This window comes from Stomoxys calcitrans, chromosome 4 (assembly GCF_963082655.1).
Source record: "Stomoxys calcitrans chromosome 4, idStoCalc2.1, whole genome shotgun sequence".
NCBI classification, from domain to species: domain Eukaryota; kingdom Metazoa; phylum Arthropoda; class Insecta; order Diptera; family Muscidae; genus Stomoxys; species Stomoxys calcitrans.
This window is the reverse complement of record NC_081555.1, coordinates 132,535,274-132,557,428: the sequence shown is the minus strand read 5'-3', so window position 1 is coordinate 132,557,428 and position 22,155 is coordinate 132,535,274. Positions and strand designations below refer to the sequence as shown.

The 22,155-nt window shown below is 39.7% G+C and overlaps 1 protein-coding gene across 1 annotated transcript in view; it reads left to right on the top strand.

The window, feature by feature from the left end:
• Window positions 1-22,155, top strand: part of LOC131997027 (uncharacterized) — a 341,371-nt gene that overhangs the window by 287,615 nt on the left and 31,601 nt on the right. The window contains exon 5 of the mRNA XM_059367275.1: window positions 20,698-20,875. Within this exon, the coding sequence (XP_059223258.1) occupies window positions 20,698-20,875 (178 nt within the window). The remainder of the gene's footprint in view (window positions 1-20,697; window positions 20,876-22,155) is intronic.

The following is a 22,155-nucleotide window of genomic DNA, read 5'->3' as shown; positions in this document are numbered from 1 at the left end:
CTCCATCTCGAGGTCTCAGCCGCCTCAACCACAGTATTCGCCCTCAATTCATCCCCCCCGGGAAAACTAATCTTGAATGTCCTAATCGACTGTCTGACATCGGTATCGATTGGGACCGGAGATCTTCCTCAGTCTACCATTCGCATCAATAGTATCCTGAATGGAATTGCCGTTGCACCTGCCGTCCTTCAGCATACCGAGCTCCCTCAGCCTAAGCCCGACTTTGGGGGCGCAGTTCCGAATATAGGCCTCAATGGGCTGCATATCTAGCATCGCCTCCAGACCTGCCTGTAGTGCAGACCTCAGTGCTGTCCCTGAACTTTCTCGAACTCCGTCGTAAGAGTCCTCTTGAACACAGCCCTCCACTATATCAGTGCTTGTCTCACAATGGGTTCAGTACTTGTCTCCAATAAGTGAACTTTTTACTGAACATCCTTCGGGTCCTTCGATCCTGAGTAGCTTCTAGAAATTTTTTTCTAGCCTTGGCCAAAGTTGCATGAATTTTTTTAAACCTCTTTTTATGACGAGTCCCAATCGCATGCGAATCTTCGTACAAAAGTTTTGATATAGATTTCGTTAGGATATGATAACTACCGTTACAATTAGCGACCAATTTCGATATGCTCCGAGATTTCCAGAGTTATGGAAGGCATGGTTAACCAAGATGGTTAACCATGCCCTTTTGACTTTATAAAATATTGGGATAAAGTCAAAAGTAGAAACAAAATCCTCAAGTCACTTGCAGGCAACATTTGGGGTGCTGACGAAGAAACCCTGTTGACCACTTACAAAGCAATTGGCCGATCTGTGGTAAGTCATGCAGCGCCAGTGTAATCTCATCAGCTCTGTGACACGCAGTGGAATAATATTCAGATCTTTCAGAATGCCGCCCTCCGAACTGCGACGGGCTGTCTCCTCAGTTCTCATTTAGACACCCTCCATCAGGAGACAAAGATCCTACCAGTGCAAAAACAATACTACATGCTGTCTAAGCAATACCTTCTGGGCTGTTATAGCAGAGACCATCCAAATCATTGTCTTGTGGATAGGTATCCACCGCCCAGAAGCCTTAAAGTAGATCTACATGATCTAGAGCGTAAGGTTCAGCGCTACAAGAGAGAACCTCTAGAACAAGCGGCACATCAAGCGGGTCGAGACAACATTCATGCAGACACGGTAGCAGATGCGGTACATTGTTACTGGGTGAATGTAGTCCTTGGAGAACGACCGCCTCCCATTGCACCTGAAGAAATCGACCTCCCCCGGCAAACCAGAGTAGTTCTGGCTCAATTACGTTCCGGCAGATGCAGCTGCCTAAACTCCTACAGAGCAAGGATTGATGCCGATGTGCAAGATGTATGTGACCAGGGACCACACGACAGACCCACGCTTCTCAGACCCAGATCCCTCTGGACGCAGCCGCAGAGTTTCTGGATCTGGACACTCAACAGAATCAAGCAGATAAAAGATAGAACACAACAAACTGCTTCAAAAACAAAAACACTTTGGCATTTAACAATCTTTTGTCTGTTGTATCTTCTGAACCCACTCTCGGACTTTAGATCCGCCGCACAACAGCAGAAGAGTCGGAAATTTCCAACAACAGTACTATCTTACCCTAAGTGACACGAAACCCAGTAAGAAAGGGCAAAATTCGGACGGTGCCGACTTTATAATACCCTACACCTACTCTATTAGTACAAAATGGAAGCTATATCCAATTCTGAACCAATATTGATGGACCTCGGCGAGCAAATATGTTCAAACTGTAATAACTACGGTTGACAAATGACAACTTTATTGAAAATTACCCAAAATCTGACGATCATATATATGGGAGCTATATCTAATGCTGAACCTATTTCGAGTAAACTTCTCAGATAATGTGGTAGTCGTCGAGGAAAGCGTTGGGCAAAATTTTGGCAAGATTGGCCAAACAATGCGCTTGCAGTGGCTCTTGGGGTGAAAATTTATACACATATATGACAGCTAGATCTGAATCTGGGCCGATTTCTATGAAATTCACCAGTAATATCGGGAGTAAATCCCTCCTGCGAAATTTCAAGAGAATCGGTTAAAAAATGAGCACTTTCTTGCAAGATTTCTCAAAATCGGATGAACATATATATGGGAGCTATAGCTAAATCTGAACTGATTTCAGCAAACTTCTCAGATACTATTGCAGTCGTCGAGGAAAGCGTTTTGCAAATTTTTTGGCAAGATGGGTCAATAAATGCGCTTGCTGTGGCTCTAGGAGTGAAAATCGGGCCATATATATATGAGAGCTATATCTAAATCACCAGTAATGTCGAGTCATTCGAAAATTCTTTCAAGAGAATCGGGTAACAAATGACCATTTTATTGCATTATTACTGCAAATCGGACGAACATATATATGGGAGCTATATCCAAATCTGAAACAAATCAAATTTCGAGAAAATCGGTTGACAAATGACCATTTTATTGCAGTTTTACTGCAAATTGGACAAACATATATATGGAAGCTATATCCAAATCTGAACCTTTTTTTTCAATTTCAATAGGCTTCGTCTCTAGGCCGAAAAACATGCCCAATCCAAAGTTGAAGACGATCAGATGAAAATTGCGACCTGTAGTTTGTACACAAATTAGCATGGACAGACGGACCGACAGACAAACAGACGGACAGACAGACAGACAGACAGACGGACATAGCTAAATCGAATCAGAAAGTGATTCTGAGTCGATCGGCATACTTATCAATGGGTCTATCTCTCTTCCTTTTGGGTGTTACAAACCAATTCACTAAATTATAATACCCTGTACCATAGTAGTGGTGCTGGGTATACAAAATGTCCCGAAAATGCCTAACAATCTGCTTTGATATGTTTTTTCCAATGGTTATTTTGCCACTTTGTAATCACTGTGTCAATTTATCCCCACCTCTAGCTGACATCACTATCGTCATCGTGTTTCCTCTAACACCGACATTATCCTCATCATCCCTCCCATTGTTGGCTTTATTGATAGTAAATTTATTTGTATGTTCGTTCATATTATTTAGATGTGGATGTACCAACAAATCTACACAGCCACACATCATCAGACATATATATATCTATCTAAGTGTATGTCGGTCTACAAGTCCCTGTAGATATGGCTCTGTGTATATGAAAGTTTGCTACAGTCTATGGCTGTGAGTATCTATGGCTGTGAGTATCTATGGCTGTGAGTGTCTATGGCTGTGTGTCGTTCTACATTCAAGTACTCCAAAGGACAAACTTGGTTTGTCAGTTTGTCTGTGTTTGTGCTTTGGCTTTGGCTCATTTTTCATATCTTTTCTCTTCGGGGTAAGTGAGTGTTTGTGTGTGTTTGTGTGTGTGTGGGTGTCTGTACTGTTGATTTCTTTCATTGCTTTGCCTCTGTTTGGCGTTCCTTTGAGCTCAGTGCACTCGACAGGATATGTGTACGTACGAATTACACTCCTCTCGCTCTCTCTGTGTTTCTCTGACAAAGTGAATTTCAAACAAGTCATTCTTCGATGATGGGCCAAGATAGCATAACATTGTTACAGATACCAATGAAGCGGCTGATCATTGTTCTTTTTCTATGTTCAGAATTGGGTTCTCACAGGAGTTGAGCTAGTCGACAAATTTCTATTTTATTTTGGAAAATATTCTTTTTATTAAGAAATTTACTCAGCAGACCGCCATACTTTATCGTCAAATATGGGCTTATGAAGACCATTCTCATTATTGATAGCAATGGGACATGCAAACTTAAAGTAGTTTTCCAAAACATTAAAAAAAATTTTTCAAAGCGATTTACAGATTCTTTAAAAAGAAGTTATTAATAGTTTTAAGGTACTCAAAAGGAAAAAATACATTAAAATGCGTTCCTCACCTTTGAAATTGTTTCCTTATGATAACCCTGTTTGCATGCACTCAAACTCTTTTGGGAGCTTATACTTAAGACATATCTACCACTGTCTTTATATCAACAAAGCTGACTGTTGCAACCTCCGTTGGGGGCGTTTTTTGTTTGTTGGTTTTATTTTCCAGTACAGTCGTCACACAGCTAGTAAAACAATGATGAGCAGGTACTTGTTGTGCCATTGTGGACCTTAAACTTATTTTGCTTGTTAACACATGGAAAACTCACAAAGTTATATGGAATATCCTTGAATTGTCAAAATATGTTCAACTTTAAGGAATATGCTCTCATATGTTGAACTTTTTTTCTTCTCTCTCAAATAGACACACATATATGCACATAAATTTACTTGAAACCAAGCACGTACTGAGCAAACATTCATACACAAATGCGAATCTTGTTGCACCGTAGAATTCGAAAGCCGATTGCCTTTATGTGGTTTGGTTAGATTCACTTGCATATCATCATGAACAAAACCATATTTATATGCGATGTATGTTGCATATATTTGTGTGTGACAATTTGGTATGAATTCACTTTTGAGTTGAGTAAAACTTCATAAATTGTTATAAGCAATTTAATTTGCCTAATGCACAGTGGTTTCATATTCTTTGACCCATTAAGCTGATCATCCATTCACTTGTCCGATTTTGATGAAATTTTATATATTCATTATTTAGGGTATTCATATTGATTGTCGTTAAAATCGATCTAGCAATGTCTGTCCGTCTATATGTTCTTCCATCTGTCCATCCATCGTCCGTCCAACTGGCTATCCGTCCCTTTAATTTATTCGAAAGACAGACAACTTGTCAAAAGAGTAGTGGATAGCATATGATCAACTTTGAGCACTCTCTGCTGTACCTTTCGGCTTTGCTATTCAATTAATTAATATCACCCAATAGATGGCGCTGAATTTGTCGTTGGTGATGCTCACTGTTGATTCCCATCACATTGTCATCATTCTGTCTATTTTTATACCCTCCACCATAGGATGCGGGGTATACTAATTTCGTCATTCTGATTGTAACTACTCGAAATATTCGTCTGAGACCCCATAAAGTATTTATGTTCTTGATCGTCGTGAAATTTTATGTCGATCTAGCCATGTCCGTCCGTCTCTCCGTCCGTCTGTCTGTCGAAAGCACGCTAACTTCCGAAGGAGTGAAGCTAGCCGCTTGAAATTTTGCAGAAATTCTTCTTGTTAGTGTAGGTCGGTTGGTATTGTAAATGGGCCATATCGGTCCATGTTTTGATATAGCTGCCATATAAACCGATCTTGGGTCTTGACTTCTTGAGCCTCTAGAGTGCGCAATTCTTATCCGATTGGAATGAAATTTTGCATGACGTGTTTTGTTATGATATCCAACAACTGTGCCAAGTATGGTTCAAATCGATCCATAACCTGATATAGCTGCCATATAAATCGATCTGGGGTCTTGACTTCTTGTGCCTCTAGAGTGCGCAATTCTTATCCGATTGGAATGAAATTGTGCACGACGTGTTTTGTTATGACATCCAACAACTGTGCCAAGTATGGTTCAAATCGGTCCATAACCGGATATGGCTGCCATATAAACCGATCTTGGGTCTTGACTTCTTGAGTCTCTGGAGGGCCCAATTCTTATCCAATTTGAATGAATTTTGGCACGTAGTATTTTGTTATGATATCCAATAACTGTGCCATGTATGGTTCAAATCGGTTCGTAACCTGATATAGCTGTCATATAAACAGATCTGGGGACTTGACTTCTTGAGCGTCTAGAGGGCGCAATTCCTATCCGATTTGGCTGAAATTTTGCAAGACGTTTTTTATTGTTACTTTCAACAATTATGTCAAAAAGGGTACAAGTCGGTTAATAACCAGATATAGCTGCCGTATAAACCGATTTGGGATCGTGACTTCTTTAGCCTCTAGAGGTCGCAATTATTCTCCGATTTGCCTGAAATTTTGTACGACGGATTCTCTCATGACCATTAACATACGTGTTTATTATGGTCTGAATCGGTCTATAGCCCGATACAGCTCCCATACAAATCCATCTCTCTATTTTACTTCTTGAGGCCACAAAGGGCGCAATTCTTATTCGAATTGGCTGACATTTTACACAGGTCTGCAACATATAATGTAATTGTGGTCCAAACCGGACTATATCTTGATATCGCTCTAATAGCAGAGCAAATCTTTTCTAATTTAATTTTTTTGCCTAAAAAGAGATGCCGGGAAAAGAACTCGACAAATGCGATCCATGGTAGAGGGTATATAAGATTCGGCCCGGCCGAACTTAGCACGCTTTTACCAATCGAGTGACAAAAAGAAAACAAAGTTTGTGCTTATCGGCACGCCACTTGGGCTGGACTATAAAAAGGGGGCTTCTTATCGTTGAACTAAAATTTCAATCCAACCCGCTCCACTACGCTTTCGTTTCAAAACGTAGAAAAGGTCATATTTGTAACGTAATCTTCTCATCAATGGCTCTGTTTCGGTGTACGTTCATTGAGACTTCTCTGTGGCAAAGATTGGCACTAAAACTACCTGAATCGCCTTTCGTTAAGGCTCGTCTTAGGGTTGGAAAGTTAAAAATATTACTGCAAACAACCACAACAATTGCTATATATTATTTTTTTACTCAAAGGACCGATACGTTGTCATAACAAAGATAAATGCTGTATGATCAATTTTGACCACTCTGACCTCTCTCTGTTCATGTAAGCTTCTCCAAATTAGCGCCATCTACTAGTTGTTTTCAACTTAATCCAATTGAAAACATCCAATAGATGGCGCTAATTTAAATGTTAGTGCAACTTGCTTGGATCATTATGTGCCCTTATGATTGATTCACTTGGTCAAATAAGCTATTGAAGGCGATTTTAGGAGGTAAAGCACCACCTAGACTCTTGGACACAAAGTTTCATGTCATATTCGTTATCAGCTCCCAAATACCTTTCATTTCAGTCTTATATAGCTATGTTCGAGTTAAATTCCCATATGGTGGGCTTTTCATCTCCCGAATAACTTTCATTTGAGTCCCATACTTATATGTACGTCCAATATGTCTGTTGGGAAACTTTTGGGGTTGGAGTGGCCCCGGGGTTCCTTGGACCCAACTTTAAATACCATTTTCGTATTCTACTCTCCAATAAATTTCATTTGATACCCATATTTTCCCGGTTGGTCCACTTTTATTTTTGGGTTGTACTTTAGTGGTAAGGGGGAGGGTCCGGCGTTCATCCTTGGACCAAAAAAGTAGCTTGGTCATCATCATCAGACTAAGTTCAAAGACGAGCTATATTGGACCATATCCGCATGTAGACCGATCTGCCGATTTAAGGCCTAAGGCCTAATAAAGCCACATTTATTATCCGGTTTCATTGCAATTTGGGACAGCGAGTTGTGCGTGGCCCCTTGACATCCCTGTTCAATACGGACCTGATCGGTCCAAATTTGGGTATAGCTGCCATACATATCGATCTCGCGATTTTGGGTCTTGGGCTCATGCATTGACCGATTTCGGTGAAATTTGGTACATTCAGTTGGGTTAGGTCCCTTGACATCCCTTTTCAATACGGCCCAGATAGGTGCATATTTGGATTTTGTTGCCTTATATACCGATCTCCAGATTTATGGTTTTAGGCCCATTAAAGGACACCACCGTGGCGACAGTTTTTGCTCCACCTTCACGGACTTCGACTTTGAGCGAATGTCGACCAACACTGAATTCATTAACCCAGTCACAGTGCTATTGGATGCTGCATCATCGCCATACAAAGATTTAAGTTAATCACTGCACTCTTAACGTAACGATCCGTGTCAAAAGATGTGAATAATGGTCGACAAAGATTTAAGTTAATCACTGCACTCTTAACGTAACGATCCGTGTCAAAAGATGTGAATAATGGTCGCCAAAATGTTGAGAAGTTATATCCATTTTTTGTCAAATTTATTAAACCCACCACCGAAGAATGGGACGATCTAGCCATGTCCGTCCGTCTGTCTTTTGAAATCACGCTACAGTCTTTAAAACTTGAGATATTGAGCTGAAATTTTGCACATATTTTTTTTTTTGTTGTCAATAAGCAGGTTATGTTAAGATGGACTTTATCGGACTATACCTTGATATAGCCCCCATATAGACCGATCCGCCGATTTAGGGTCTTAGGCCCATAAAAGCCACATTTATTATCCGATTTTGCTGAAATTTGAGGCAGTGAGTTGTGTTAGGCCCTTCGACATCCTTCTTCAATTTGGCCCAGATCGGTCCAGATTTGGATATAGCTGCCACTTGGACCGATCTCTCGATTTAAGGTTTTGGGCCCATAAAAGGGCATTTATTGTCCGATGTCGCCGAAAATTGGGACGGTGAGTTAAATTAAGCCCCTGGACATACTTCTGCAATATTTCACAGATCGGTCTAGAGTCGGATATTGCTGACATACAAAGCGATCTTTCGATTTAAGGTTTTGGGCCATAAAAGGCGCATTTATTATTCGATGTCGCCGAAATTTGGGGCAGTGAGTTAAGTTAAGCCCTTCGACATTCTTCTTCATTTTGGCTCAGTTCGGTCTAGATTTGGATATATTGTAACTGCCACATAGATCGATCTCTCGATTTGAGGTTTTATGGTCATAAATGGCGCATTTATTGTCTGATTTCGCCGAACTATTTGTATTTTCATGTCATTGTAAACAAACCAAATGGTGGCCGTAGTTCAAAACGTTCTGAGTATGATTATGCTCGAAATTGTCAAACCTTCCAATAGAGATGGGAGATTCCACCGGTCAATACATAGTGTTGCCTAGGCCAAAAACTTAAAAAGCAGCCGAAATAAATGCTCCGCAGATATGCAATTTAAGAAAACTAATAAAAGGTTGCTAAGTTCGGTCAGGACGAATCTTACATGGCCATGAACTGATTTAGACCATTGTTGTTGGAAATCAAAACAAAAGACTTCATTCAAAATTTTAGGCGAATCGGATGACAATTGTGCCCTCTCGAGGACCAAAAAGTTTAAGGTCCGAGATCGGATTATTTGGGAGCTAGATCAGGTTATATACCGATTTAGATCTTATTCGGTATAGTTGTGAGAATACAAAACTAAACATTTCCGATCGGATAATAATTCTAGAGGTTCAAGAAGTCAAGATCATTTTATATGGCTATGGGCTAATGGAGTTAAACCTGGGGATCGGTTTAAATTTGGCTAACATCCAAATCTGAACCGATATGACGCGATATGACCCTACGACCAACATCAAAAAGGAATATCTTTGGAAAATTTCAAGTGGATATCTTCATTTGTTAGAACGTTCAAGACTCTGAATGTCAATACAATCAAAAGCGTATATTCTTTACTGGTTTAGAGAACAAAATTTAATTTCAAGGTGTTACAAACGTAATGACGAGGTTAGCTTACCCCTGTCCAATGGTGGGTTGATACGAGTTGAATATCCAACGTCCACCGCAAAAAGAAGGTGTGGCATAGATAATATAGACTCCACATTTAGTCAGCATTATTTGATGCCCCCACAATCGCTAGTTCAAATATATACCGTATCAGCTTTTTTCTGGGATTTTTTGCCTCTAAAACCGGTGATAATTTAGCTTTTTCTATCATCATATCTATTGTATTTGTGGGTTCTCTGAACGTATACTTTATGAAGAGGACTTCATAATAATCATACGCACCAAAGACCGAAATACCACTCACATTCTTCCTTTCATTTATTTTCATCGATAAAATGTTTGGAAATTATTACACCCCCATCCTATGATGGAGGGTATAAAATGTTTTATACCCTCCACCATAGAATGGGGGTGTAACAATTTCGTCATTCTGTTTGTAACACCTCGAAATATGCGTCTAAGGCTCCATAAAGTATATGTATTCTTGATCGTCGTGACATTTTAAGTCCAACTAGCCATGTCCGTCCGTCTGTCCGTGCGTCTGTCTGTCGAAAGCACGCTAACTTCCGAAGGAGTAAAGCTAGCCTCTTGAAATTTTGCACAAATATTTCTTATAAGGGTAGGTCGGTTGGGATTGTAAATGGGCTATATCGGGTCACGTTTCGATATAGCTGCCTGCCATATAAACCGATCTGGGATCTTGACTTCTTGAGCGTTTAGAGTGCGCAATTCCTATCCGATTTGGTTGAAAATTTGCACGACGTGTTTTGTTATGACTTCCAATAACTGTGTTAAGAATAGTTCAAATCGGTCCATAACCTGATTTAGCTGCCATATAAACCGATATGGGATCTTGACATCTTGAGCCTCTAAAAGACGCAAGTATTATCCGATTTGGCTGAAATTTTGTACAACGGCTTCTCTCATGACCCTTAACATACTTGTCGAATATGGCATGGATCAATTTATAGCCTAATACAGCTCTTCTATAAACCAATATCCCTATTTTACTTCTTCAGCCCCTAAAGTGCGCAATTCTTAGTAGATTTGACGGAAATTTTACACAATGACTTCTAAAGGGTGATTTTTTTGAGGTTAGGATTTTCATGCATTAGTATTTGACAGATCACGTGGGATTTCAGACATGGTGTCAAAGAGAAAGATGCTCAGTATGCTTTGACATTTCATCATGAATAGACTTACTAACGAGCAACGCTTGCAAATCATTGAATTTTATTACCAAAATCAGTGTTCGGTTCGAAATGTGTTCAAATTTTGACAAATTTTGTTCAGCGATGAGGCTCATTTCTGGTTGAATGGCTACGTAAATAAGCAAAATTGCCGCATTTGGAGTGAAGAGCAACCAGAAGCCGTTCAAGAACTGCCCATGCATCCCGAAAAATGCACTGTTTGGTGTGGTTTGTACGCTGGTGGAATCATTGGACCGTATTTTTTCAAAGGTGCTGTTGGACGCAACGTTACGGTGAATGAACACATTTCGAACCGAACACTGATTTTGGTAATAAAATTCAATGATTTGCAAGCGTTGCTCGTTAGTAAGTCTATTCATGATGAAATGTCAAAGCATACTGAGCATCTTTCTCTTTGACACCATGTCTGAAATCCCACGTGATCTGTCAAATACTAATGCATGAAAATCCTAACCTCAAAAAAATCACCCTTTACTATGGTCTCCAATATTCAGTTCAATTATGGTCCGAAATGAACCATAATTTGATATTGTTCCAATAACATAACAATTATTTTCTTTTATCCCTTGTTTGCCTAAAAAGAAATACCATGGCAAGAGCTCGACAAATGCGATCCATGGTGGAGGGTATATAAGATTCGGCCCGGCCAAACTTAGCACGCTTTTACTTTTATTATTACTAAAACTCTATTAAAGAAGATCAGACATTACTAGTTTGTATACCCCTATTCTATGGTGGAAGGTAAAAAAGCCAATAGAAACAAGTAACATTTTTCAAAACCACTGTCCAAGACCACCAGATAAGTACTTAAGATACTCGAACTTGTTCACTTGTGCGCAAACATTCACACAGGCATTTGTCTATGTACACACACATACCAACAGAGAGACAAAGAGACCGAAATTGACATTCATTGCGAAGTAAACCCCAGCGAGAAATTTGAGAAGGACCAACATTAAGAAACCATCAGTGGGCTTATAAATCATTCTTAAGTAACCTCATGGGCCATATCGGTCCATATAAACCGACCTTGAATCTTGATTTCTTGAGCCTATAGAGGGCGCAATTCTTATCGGATTTGGCGGAAATTTTGCATGACGTGTTTTGTTATAACTTCCAACAACTGTGCCAAATATGGTTCAACTCGGTTCATAACCGGATATATCTACCAAATAAACCGATCTAGGATCTTGACTTCTTCAGCCTCTAAAGGACGCAATTATTATCCGATTTGGCTGAAATTTTGTACAATGACTTCTACTATGGTCTCCATTCATTCATTCAGTTCAAACTGCATAGACATTCTTTTCTTTTATCCTTTGTTTGCCTAAAAAGAGATACAAGGAAAAGTACTCGACAAATGCGATCCATGGTGAAGGGTATATAAGATTCGGCCCGGCCTTTTATTTCTTTACTTTACAAATTCACTTCCTTCAAAAGCACCTTATATAAGGGCATTTGTTAGCTATGAGTTCCCTATGTCTTAGTACAACTAATCAAAAGAAAATACCAATAAAAAGCAAACACATATAAGGCTTTCGACAAAGTCTGTGTGCGGGGTGCTATAGCCCAGTAGATAGTTCATCGACTTAACAAACAGTGGTTCAGTGAATCAAATCCCGCCAAAACAAATTAGGTTTCTGAAAATGTACAAATAAAACACAATTCTCGTTCTAAAAATAGATCTTCGGAGATTCCAATCTAAAGAGAAAATTTAAATTAAGTTGTCTCCATCAAATATTGAGAGAGCATTGATGTTTTTGTACCCACCACCGAAGGATGGGGGTATATTTATTTGTCATTCCGTTTGCGAAACATCGAAATAACCATTTCCGACCCTATAAAGTATACATATTCTTGATCAGCGTAAAAATCTAAGGCGATCTAGTCATGTCCTTCTGACCGTCTGTCTGTTGAAATCACGCTACAGTCTTTAAAAAATAGAGATATTGAGCTGAAGCTTTGCACAGATTCTTTTTTTTTTTGTTTTGTCCATAAGCACATTTAATTCGAAGTTGGCTTATATCGGACTATATCTTGATATAGCCCCCATATAGACCGATCCGCCGATTAAAGGTCTTAGGCCCATAAAAGCCACATTTATTATCCGATTTTGCCGAAATTCGGGACAGTGAGTTTTGTTAGGCCCCTCGACATCTTTCTGCAATTTGGCCCAGATCGGTCCAGACTTGGATATAGCTGCCATGTAGACCAATCTCTCGATTTAAGGTTTTGGGCCCATAAAAGGCGCATTTGTTGTCCGATTTCGTCGAAAATTTGGAACAGTGAGTCTTGTTAGGCTTTTGACATTCCTCTTTAATTTGGCCCAGATCGGTCCAGATTTTGATAAAGCTGCCATATAGACCGATCCGTTGATTTAAGGTCTTAGGCCCATAAAAGCCACATTTATTATCCTACTTTGACATAATATGGTCCGAATCGGTACAGATTTGGATATAGCTGCCATATAGACCGATCTCTCCATTTAAGGTCTTGGGCCCAAGAAGGTGCATTTATTGTCCGAGTTCACCGAAATTTGGCTCAGTGAGTTTTATTAGGCACCTCGACATCTTTCTGCAATTTGGTCCAGTTCGGTCTAGATTTGGATATAACAGCCACATAGAACAGGATATAGCTGAAATTTGGAACAGCGGGTTGCGTTAGACCCTTCAATATCCTTCTTAAATTTGGTCCGGATCGGTCCACATTTGGATATAGCTGCCATATGGACCGATTTCTCGATTTAAAGTCTTGGCCTCCTAAAAGGTGCATTTATTGTCCGATTTCGCTGAAATTTGACACAATGACTTATGTTATGTTGGAGGCCACCGTAGCGCAGTGGTTAGCATGTCCGCCTATGACGCTGAACGCCTGGGTTCGAATCCCGGCGAGACCATCAGAAAAAATTCTCAACGGTGGTTTTTCCCTCCTAATGCTGACAACATTTGTGAGGTACTATGCCATGTAAAACTTCTCTCCAAAGAGGTGTCGCACTGCGGCATGTCGTTCGGACTCGGCTATAAAAAAATGTCCCTTATCATTGAGCTTAAACTTGAATCGGACTGCACTCATTGATATGTGAGAAGTTTGCCCCTGTTCCTTAGTGGAATGTTCACGGGCACAATTTTCAATTTGCAATTTTGACTTATGTTAGGCTTTTCGACATCCATGTCGTATATGGTTCAGATCGGTCTATATTTGGATGTAGCTACCAAAAAGACCAATATTTTGTTCTACAAAATTGAACAATGACTTAATGGAACACTCAATTTCCGGGCCGAAATTGGTCAATATCGAGCCATATTTCGACAAAGCTGCTTTGGAGCATAAATTATGAATTTTTCACCAGATTATGGCCAAAGGTGGTTTTCGTATATACCCGAGGTGGTGGGTATCCAAAGTTTGGCCCGGTCGAAATTAATGCCTTTTAACTTGGGAGCTGCTCATACCATCGCAGTATAATCGAGGAGACGATAGGAAACCTGGAAGGAAGGGAAGAGGTTTCCGATTGGATACCTGATATGAACCTTGAAGTCGAGTCGGCACAGTCTTGGATTGACGGAACCTTAGTATTGCCATCTGGAAGATCATGTTACACGGATAGATCAAAGCTAGAGGACAGAGTGGACCTGGGGGTTTACATTGAGCACCCAGGGACTGAGATCTGTTTTAGACTGCCTGACCATAACACGGTCCTGCAGGCGGAGATCAGGGCGATCACGGAATGGGCGAGGTGGTATGATGCTAACGCGAGTGTGAACATCTATACCGACAGTAAAATTGCCATAAGGACAATAACAACCAGGACGGTAAGGTCACGAACAGTTTTGTAGTGTAAGAAGGAGATTAACGCCCTCTCTGAGGATGGCAAAATCCTCATTGTTTGGGTGCCGGGCCATAACGGAGTAAGGGGAAATGGAAAGGCAGACGATTTGGCGGTGAAGGCCAGAGGACTACCGTCAATAAACTTAGTCAACCCGAAGCCTTTCGGGACGAAGCAGTCCGAGTTAAGGGAGTGGGTGACGAAAACTGCCTGCAACATTGTGGAACAGCGAAACGGTCGGTAGGACGACGAAAATCCTATGAAGGGATCTAGATCGTGAGAAGACCAGGCTATTACTGAAAGAAAGCAAGAAGGAGGTCCGTATAGCTATTGGTATCATGACAGGACGCATATGACTACGAGCTCACTTATGTAAATCGATGCGGCAAGTCATAGCATGTATAGGGCATGCGGGGAAGATGATGAGACGTTGGAGCATTTCCTTTGTCATTGCCCAGCTTTCGCTTCCAACAGATACCGGTACTTAGGTGGAGACGCAATATCAGACATTAACCAACTTAGGGTAGTGGTATTGAAAACAATTAAGGACTTTGTAAGTAGCAAGGAATTCCTAACTTAAATTTTTCTTTTTAGAGGTTACTTTATAGTTTTTAGAGCGCACAAGCCGATTACTGGCTTAGATGTATGTCCATAGTGGCATGGGGCGGATTAATATCTGCACTTTTTTTTTTCAATCTATCCTAACCTACTTATTTTTTTTTTGTCCTACACGTTCAAAACCTCCTTTGGCATACGGCATTCTGTAAGCCCTACTTATGGATATCAGCAAGGGAAGGCCTTATACTTTTGCAGACACCTTGTTAAATAGCAAAAAGTAGGGAAGGTCTCTGACATGCCTTCTGTCTCCCAAATAAGACATTCTATAAGCAACTTTTACTCCTGAATTTTCCCACTGGGGCAACAGCAAGTACCCACACACACACACTCACACATGTGGCGGCTAACATTCAAAGATACACTTGAGATCTCCCCCACTTTCTTGTCCCCCTTTCTCTCTCACACTCATTGCCTAAATGACAATTTCTTGCAAACTGTAGATGCTGTGTGTGCTTCATATTGTATTCATGCGATGGCTTTTAATCTCAAATGTTTGCCTGGATACTTCTGGTAGATTGTGAAAAGGGGGAGAAGTTGGAAGTAGTGCTGGTGTTGGAATGCGACACATTCTCTGGGCATTTGGATTTACGCAAATTTGTATGGATGGGCCATAGGCTCGGCTCTATTAATATTTAAAGGAAATCTAACATAAATTATGAGACAAATACGGTTATTAGAATTATACTTTGTTTTACGGTATAAGGCATTTAAATATTTATGCTATGCATAATGTGAATGTCATACACTAGATGAATTGAGTATTATTACTTACATACGTATGTGTGTGTATAGTATGGCTAATGCCAGTGCGAGGAAAAAACAAAAAATTATCAATATTTTATTATGACTGACTTTTGTAAATGCTTAATCCAATTCCATACTCCGTTGTCCATAAACATTTGATAAAATTACTTCCGACATACGTAGCTACAAAAAAAAGGAAAAAAAATACAATACAATAAAGGAAGGAATTTCGGAATTTATGTTTAAGTAATTTTGTATACATTTGTATGGTAGCTATATTATGTGAGGCTTTGTGGCCTAATGCTTTTTTTGCCCAATTTGGGTGGAACATTCTAAACATTTTTACAATAGGACTTTGACTTTTAAATAATCAAATATTATTAAGTGTTTAAAAAACGATGCGTTTGTCCTTAATATTCCTAACTAGACGAAATGCGAAACAAGGACCACCATGGTTGTCGACAAATCTAGTTGGACTAATTAAGGCCACAAGGGCATCACAGGACTGGCACATATGCAAATTTTGCCCATGAACATTCCACTAAGGAACTGGGGTAAACTTCTCACAAATCAGTGAATGCTGTCCGATTAAATTTTAAGCTCAATGATAAGGGACCTTCTTTTTATAGCCAAGTCCGAACGGCGTGCCGCAGAGCTTCACCTCTTTGGGGAGAAGTTTTTACATGGCAAAGAACCTCACCAATGTCGCCAGCATTAGGAGGGGATAACCACCGCTGAATAATTTTCTGATGGTCCTGCCAGGATTCGAACCCAGGCGTTCAGCGTCATAGGCGGACATGCTAACCTCTGCGTTACGGTGGCCGCACGGGCAACCTAGGACCCTGAAATTTGAAACAACGATAAAACCCTCAACTCTAAACATTTTAAAGCGATTTCTCTACGCGTTCTCACACGGCATATTTTATTGGGTTGACCAAAAAGTAATTGCGGATTTTTTAAAAGAAAGTAAATGCATTTTTAATAAAACTTAGAATGAACTTTAATCAAATATACTTTTTTTTACACTTTTTTTCTAAAGCAAGCTAAAAGTAACAGCTGATAACTGACAGAAGAAAGAATGCAATTACAGAGTCACAAGCTGTGAAAAAATTTGTCAACGCCGACTATATGAAAAATCCGCAATTACTTTTTGGGCAACCATAATACCCTCCACCATAGGATGGGGGTATACTAATTTCGTCATTCTGTTTGTAACACCTCGAAATATGCGTCTGACACCCTATAAAGTATATATATTCTTGATCGTCATGTAATTTTAAGACGATCTAGACATGTCCGTCCGTCTGTCCGTCCGTCTGTCCGTCCGTCTGTCCGTCCGTCTGTCCGTCCGTCTGTCCGTCCGTCTGTCCGTCCGTCTGTCTGTCGAAAGCACGCAAACCCTCGAAATATTGCACGATTACTTTTCATTAGTGTAGATCGGTTGGGATTGTAAATGGGCCGAATCGGTCCATGTTTTTATATAGCTGCTATATAAACCGATCTTGAGTCTTGAATTCTTGAGCCTCTAGAGGGCGCAATTTTTATCCGATTTGACTGAAATTTTGCTCGTGGTGTTTTGGTATCGCTTGCAACAACTGCGCTAAGTATGATTGAAATCGGTCTATGTTTTGATATAGCTGCCATATAAACCGATCTTGGGTCTTGACTTCTTGAGCCTGTAGAGGGCGCAATTCTCATCCGATTTGACTGAAATTTTGCACGTAATGTTTTGGTATCACTTCCAACAACTGTGTTAAGTATTATTCAAATCGGTTCATAATCTGGTATAGCTGTCATATAAACCGATCTGGGATCTTGACTTCTTGAGCCAATAGAGGGCGCAATTCTCACCCGATTTGGCTGAATTTTTGCATGAGGTGTTTTGTTATGTCTTTCAATAATCGCGCTAGGTATGGCGCAAATCGGAACATAACCTGATATAGCTGCCATATAAACCGATCTGGGATTTTGACTTCTTGAGCCTCTAGAGTGAGCAATTCTCATCCGATTTGGCAGAAATTTCGTACAACGGCTTCTCTTATGACCTTCAACATACGTGTCTAATATGGTCTGAGTCGATCAATAGCTTGATACAGCTCCCATATAAACCTATCTCCCGATTTTGCTTCTGGAGCCCCTACAAAGCGCAATTATTATCCGAATGAACTGAAATATTACACAATGACTTCTTCAATATTCAGTATTCATTTGCCGTCCGAATCGGACTATAACTTGGTATAGCTCCAATAGCATAAAAGTTCTTATTCAATATTTTTTGTTTGCCTAAAAAGAGATACCGCGCATAGAGCTGGACAAATGCGATCCATGGTGGAGGGTATATTAGATTCGGCCAGGCCGAACTTAGCACGCTCTTACTTGTTTTTTACTAGTTTTTCGGTTCTATCCCAATGTGAGATGCATCTAAAATCCACCTACTGTTCAATACTCAGTCAGACCAAATTGATGGCTTCTTTGTGCATTGCATCCGCAATGAGAACGACGCCATCTGATGCACTGAATTCAATGCTTAACTGAATGATTCTTGATATCGAGCGACCAATGCCGTCAGCATAAGTATGCTTTTATTTTTGTCAAGTAGCGGCTACCGGAACTATGTTATGCTGGATACAGCGTCTGATATCCCAAACAGTGTGGATTAGCATTGTCTGAGCCGCTATTTGATAAGAAAATACTGTACTTGTGGACCTGGTCGAGTCGATTGGAGCTAGAAAATTCCTTGCATTTAAAGTTACTTACCCTCTATTAGGATGGTTCCAAACTTGATGAACATGTGTGCTTTGGGTGAAACTGGGACGGTATATATAGTTAAGGTTATCCGATCACTGCGTTGTGTTCCAAGCGTATATCCTTGCAATAAATGTAGTGGGCTGGTTATCATAGAATGTATTAAAGACACACATTGCAATGGGACAAAAATGTTGTGGAATAAAAGTCTGTCATTTTGAACGAATAGAGACATTACGAAATTTTAAATATGCAGTTTCAGGCCTCGAGATGGCCCGGCCGACTTCGGTGCTGAAAAACTTTTGTTTGCCATATAAATTGGGTCCGATTTATAAAATTGTCTGTTTCCTAGCCTACTTTCTTTTACACTTTCAGAGAACCCACACATGAAAGACTGTTTCAAGAAAAATCTTCCAAGCTTTTTCAAACAAATAAAAAGCGAAAGCCGTTGGCGTTGTCTAGCGTTCGAAGCCATCAATACAACTTCCAACAGATGCACAGAATCATGTGCACTACGGAAGTAGTGTTATTGCCACAGAAAAAAAGTCTGTCATCACACAAAAACACATGCATTGGGAAATAGTACAGCTAATAGATAGGGTGGTCGAGGTTGGTTAATGTTTAATTTCGCAATTAAATACGATTCAAATACAACATACCAACGCATGACCCTCGAAGCCATCACACCTAATATGGTTGAAAAGTCTTCTAACGAAAGATGAAACGTGTCCCATAGTGGTTGGTGTGTGTTGCTATCTTTGGCTTTTCTTTTCCATTAGCAATCTCCAATCATTGATCTTGGCTCGAAAGAGAAACAAACAAACAATTTTGATAATCGGTAAATAATTGCGGCTTGTGCAACCAAAACTAAATTTTGTGGGACTGATGTGAAGACCCACCCATAGGGCCTTGCACCATCTAGTGCATTTTACGCTTCGGGATTGGACAACCATGCAATCCGTGTTGCAATCTTTCAACTGACAGCTCTATCGTAAAGCTTGACATTGTTGAGGTGATACGTGTTGAGAACGTTTTGACATACGAGCGCTATTTGTGTTGTTTACAGTAACTCAAAAAATTCATCTCGCCCAAAAAATAGAATTAAGTCGTGAACATTTTCGTGCGATTATTGTTTACAACTTTCGACGTGGATTTACCCAATAACAGTGCATTGATGTATTTAATTAAATTTTTGTCGATGATGCTTCATCAGGAAGTGTTTATCGATGGTATGGTGAATTCAAACGAGGTCGTATTTTACTCCAAGGTCGTTTATTCGAGAAGGTCGTCCAAAATCATTTGTTGTTCCAAAAACCATTGATGCTGTGCACCAACTGATATTGCAAGATCGCCATGTGACCTATCGTGACAACCTTAAGCATTAGTGGGACCAGCATACATGCAATATTGCATAAACATTTGACCATCAAAAAACTTTGTTCGTATTGGATCCCACACAATTTTTCAATCGATTAAAAAACGACTCGTGTCGATTGGTCCAAAGAAATGCTCCTAAAATACGATCGCAGTGCTTCGAAACACATGAATGACATCGGGACAGGTCATCTCCTGTAGATTTAAGCGTATGAACCCGAAAGTAAACAGCTTTCGACTGTATGAGTGTTTCAAGATGAGCCCAATCCAACAAATGTTGATCGCACGAAGCACTTGCAAGCAAATGATCGTCTGTTTTTTTTCGGAAAAACTGGACATGTCACAATCGTAGCACTAGAACAACGCAGAACAGTTGTCATCTAAGAAATCAGGAAAACCAACCGCCGAAGACGGATCACTTCACCACACCAATGTGAGCTCTCACACATCGGCTCAAACAAGTTAGCACTCAAAACATCGACTTGATGAGTCATCCGCCGTATGGTCCTGACTTGGCACCGAATGACTTCTTTTTATTCCCGCACGTTATAAACAAAATGAGAGGCCAATGTTTTTCGATACCTGAAGATGCGTTCAGAATACATGGTTGAAGATACCTCAATCAGAGTGGCAAAAATGCTTCAATTGGTGCAAACTTAAGGGGAAATATTTTCAAAAACAATAAAGCGATTTTCGATGGTCAAAATTTGCGTTTGTTCTCTAATTCCGAAATAAAAAATTACACCCTTGTATACGGAAAAAAGAACAACATTGGAATTTTATATATAGGATGATAATTCAATAACTTGTAGAATTTTTTTAATTAATTCAATTTTGTGAATTACAATTATTCTTTTATGTTTCAGCAACAGTCAACGAGACCTCAGTCTGGTGCATTCATGTTTTTTTGCACCGAAAACTTATACCGATAGTGGACGAAGCCTCTCTTATATCAAAAAGAGGCACAGCTGTACTGCCATATTCAATCGTGGTATTTTTGGAAGACTTGTCCAAAGGCCGGCATTTTCATATCCACTACCACTGGTAAGTCCAACCATATTTTATACTATAAGATAAACATACATAAAAACTTTTATAATGATGATGCTCTAAGTAAAGTGGACATGGCTCTTTCTAGGTTTAATTTTTCTTGAAAGAATTTTCACACATCTGTAAACAATTTCTTAGAATTTCCTTTGTGTGTCATATATGCAGTCCTAGTTTATTCGTGAAATTTAATTAAAATTAAAAATTTCTTTTAAATTCGATCTTGTAAACAAAGTTTGGCAAAATTGATTTTTATACACACCACCATAGGATAGGGGGTATACTAATCTAGTCATTCTGTTTGTAACACCTCGAAATATTGATTTGAGACCCATAAGGTATGATCGTCTGGACATGACAGTCCGTCCGTCTATAGAAATCAGCTTGAAATGTTGCACAGATTCATCTTATTGATTTAGGTCGTTGGGGATTGCAAATGGGCCATATCGGTTTAGATTTAGATATAGCTACCATATAAACAGATCTCCCGATTTGACATATTTAGAAGTCGCAATTATTATCCGATTGGGAATTTGTTGGGATTTCCAACAACTGTGCCAAGTACGATTGAAATCGATCTATAACCTGACATATCTCCCATATAACCCGGTCTCGAGATTTGAAATCTTGAGCCCCTACAGTCTTTATTTTTGTCCGATTTGTCTTAAATTTTGCACATGGTATTCTGTTATATATGTTAACCATCTTTCTTCATAATCCTAAATACATAAAAATACATCATTTATGAACCCATAGCAGCTATCTCGAAAAATGCTCTGATTTATACAAACGTCGAACGGTTTATAAATATATAGGGTGATTTTTTAAGAACTATAGAAAAGTTTAAAAAAAATCAATAGCACGGTCCATATAATTAAATGTTTGAGCATCAATGTTGTGTCTCAAATGTTGACCATGACTGTGTCTAATTTCGGCCGGTATCTCACGAATAAATGCTTCAATGTTGTCTTCCAATGCGTCAATTGAAGGGGGTTTGTCTGTATAGAAATCAGCCTTAACATAGCCCCACAAAAAAAGTCTAAAGGCGTTAAATCGCTCGATCTAGGCAACCAATTGACCGGTTCCGAACCTGAAATTAAATGTTCTCCTAACTCGCCTCTCAATAAGTCCATTGTAACGCCTACTGTGTGGCTTGTAGCACCGTCTTGTTAAAACCATGCGAGCCATGCAAGTCAAGCTCTTGCATTTTGGGCAAAAAAAAAAGTTGCGCCATTTATGGGCCCACGAATTTAAATCATGAAATCGATCTACATGGC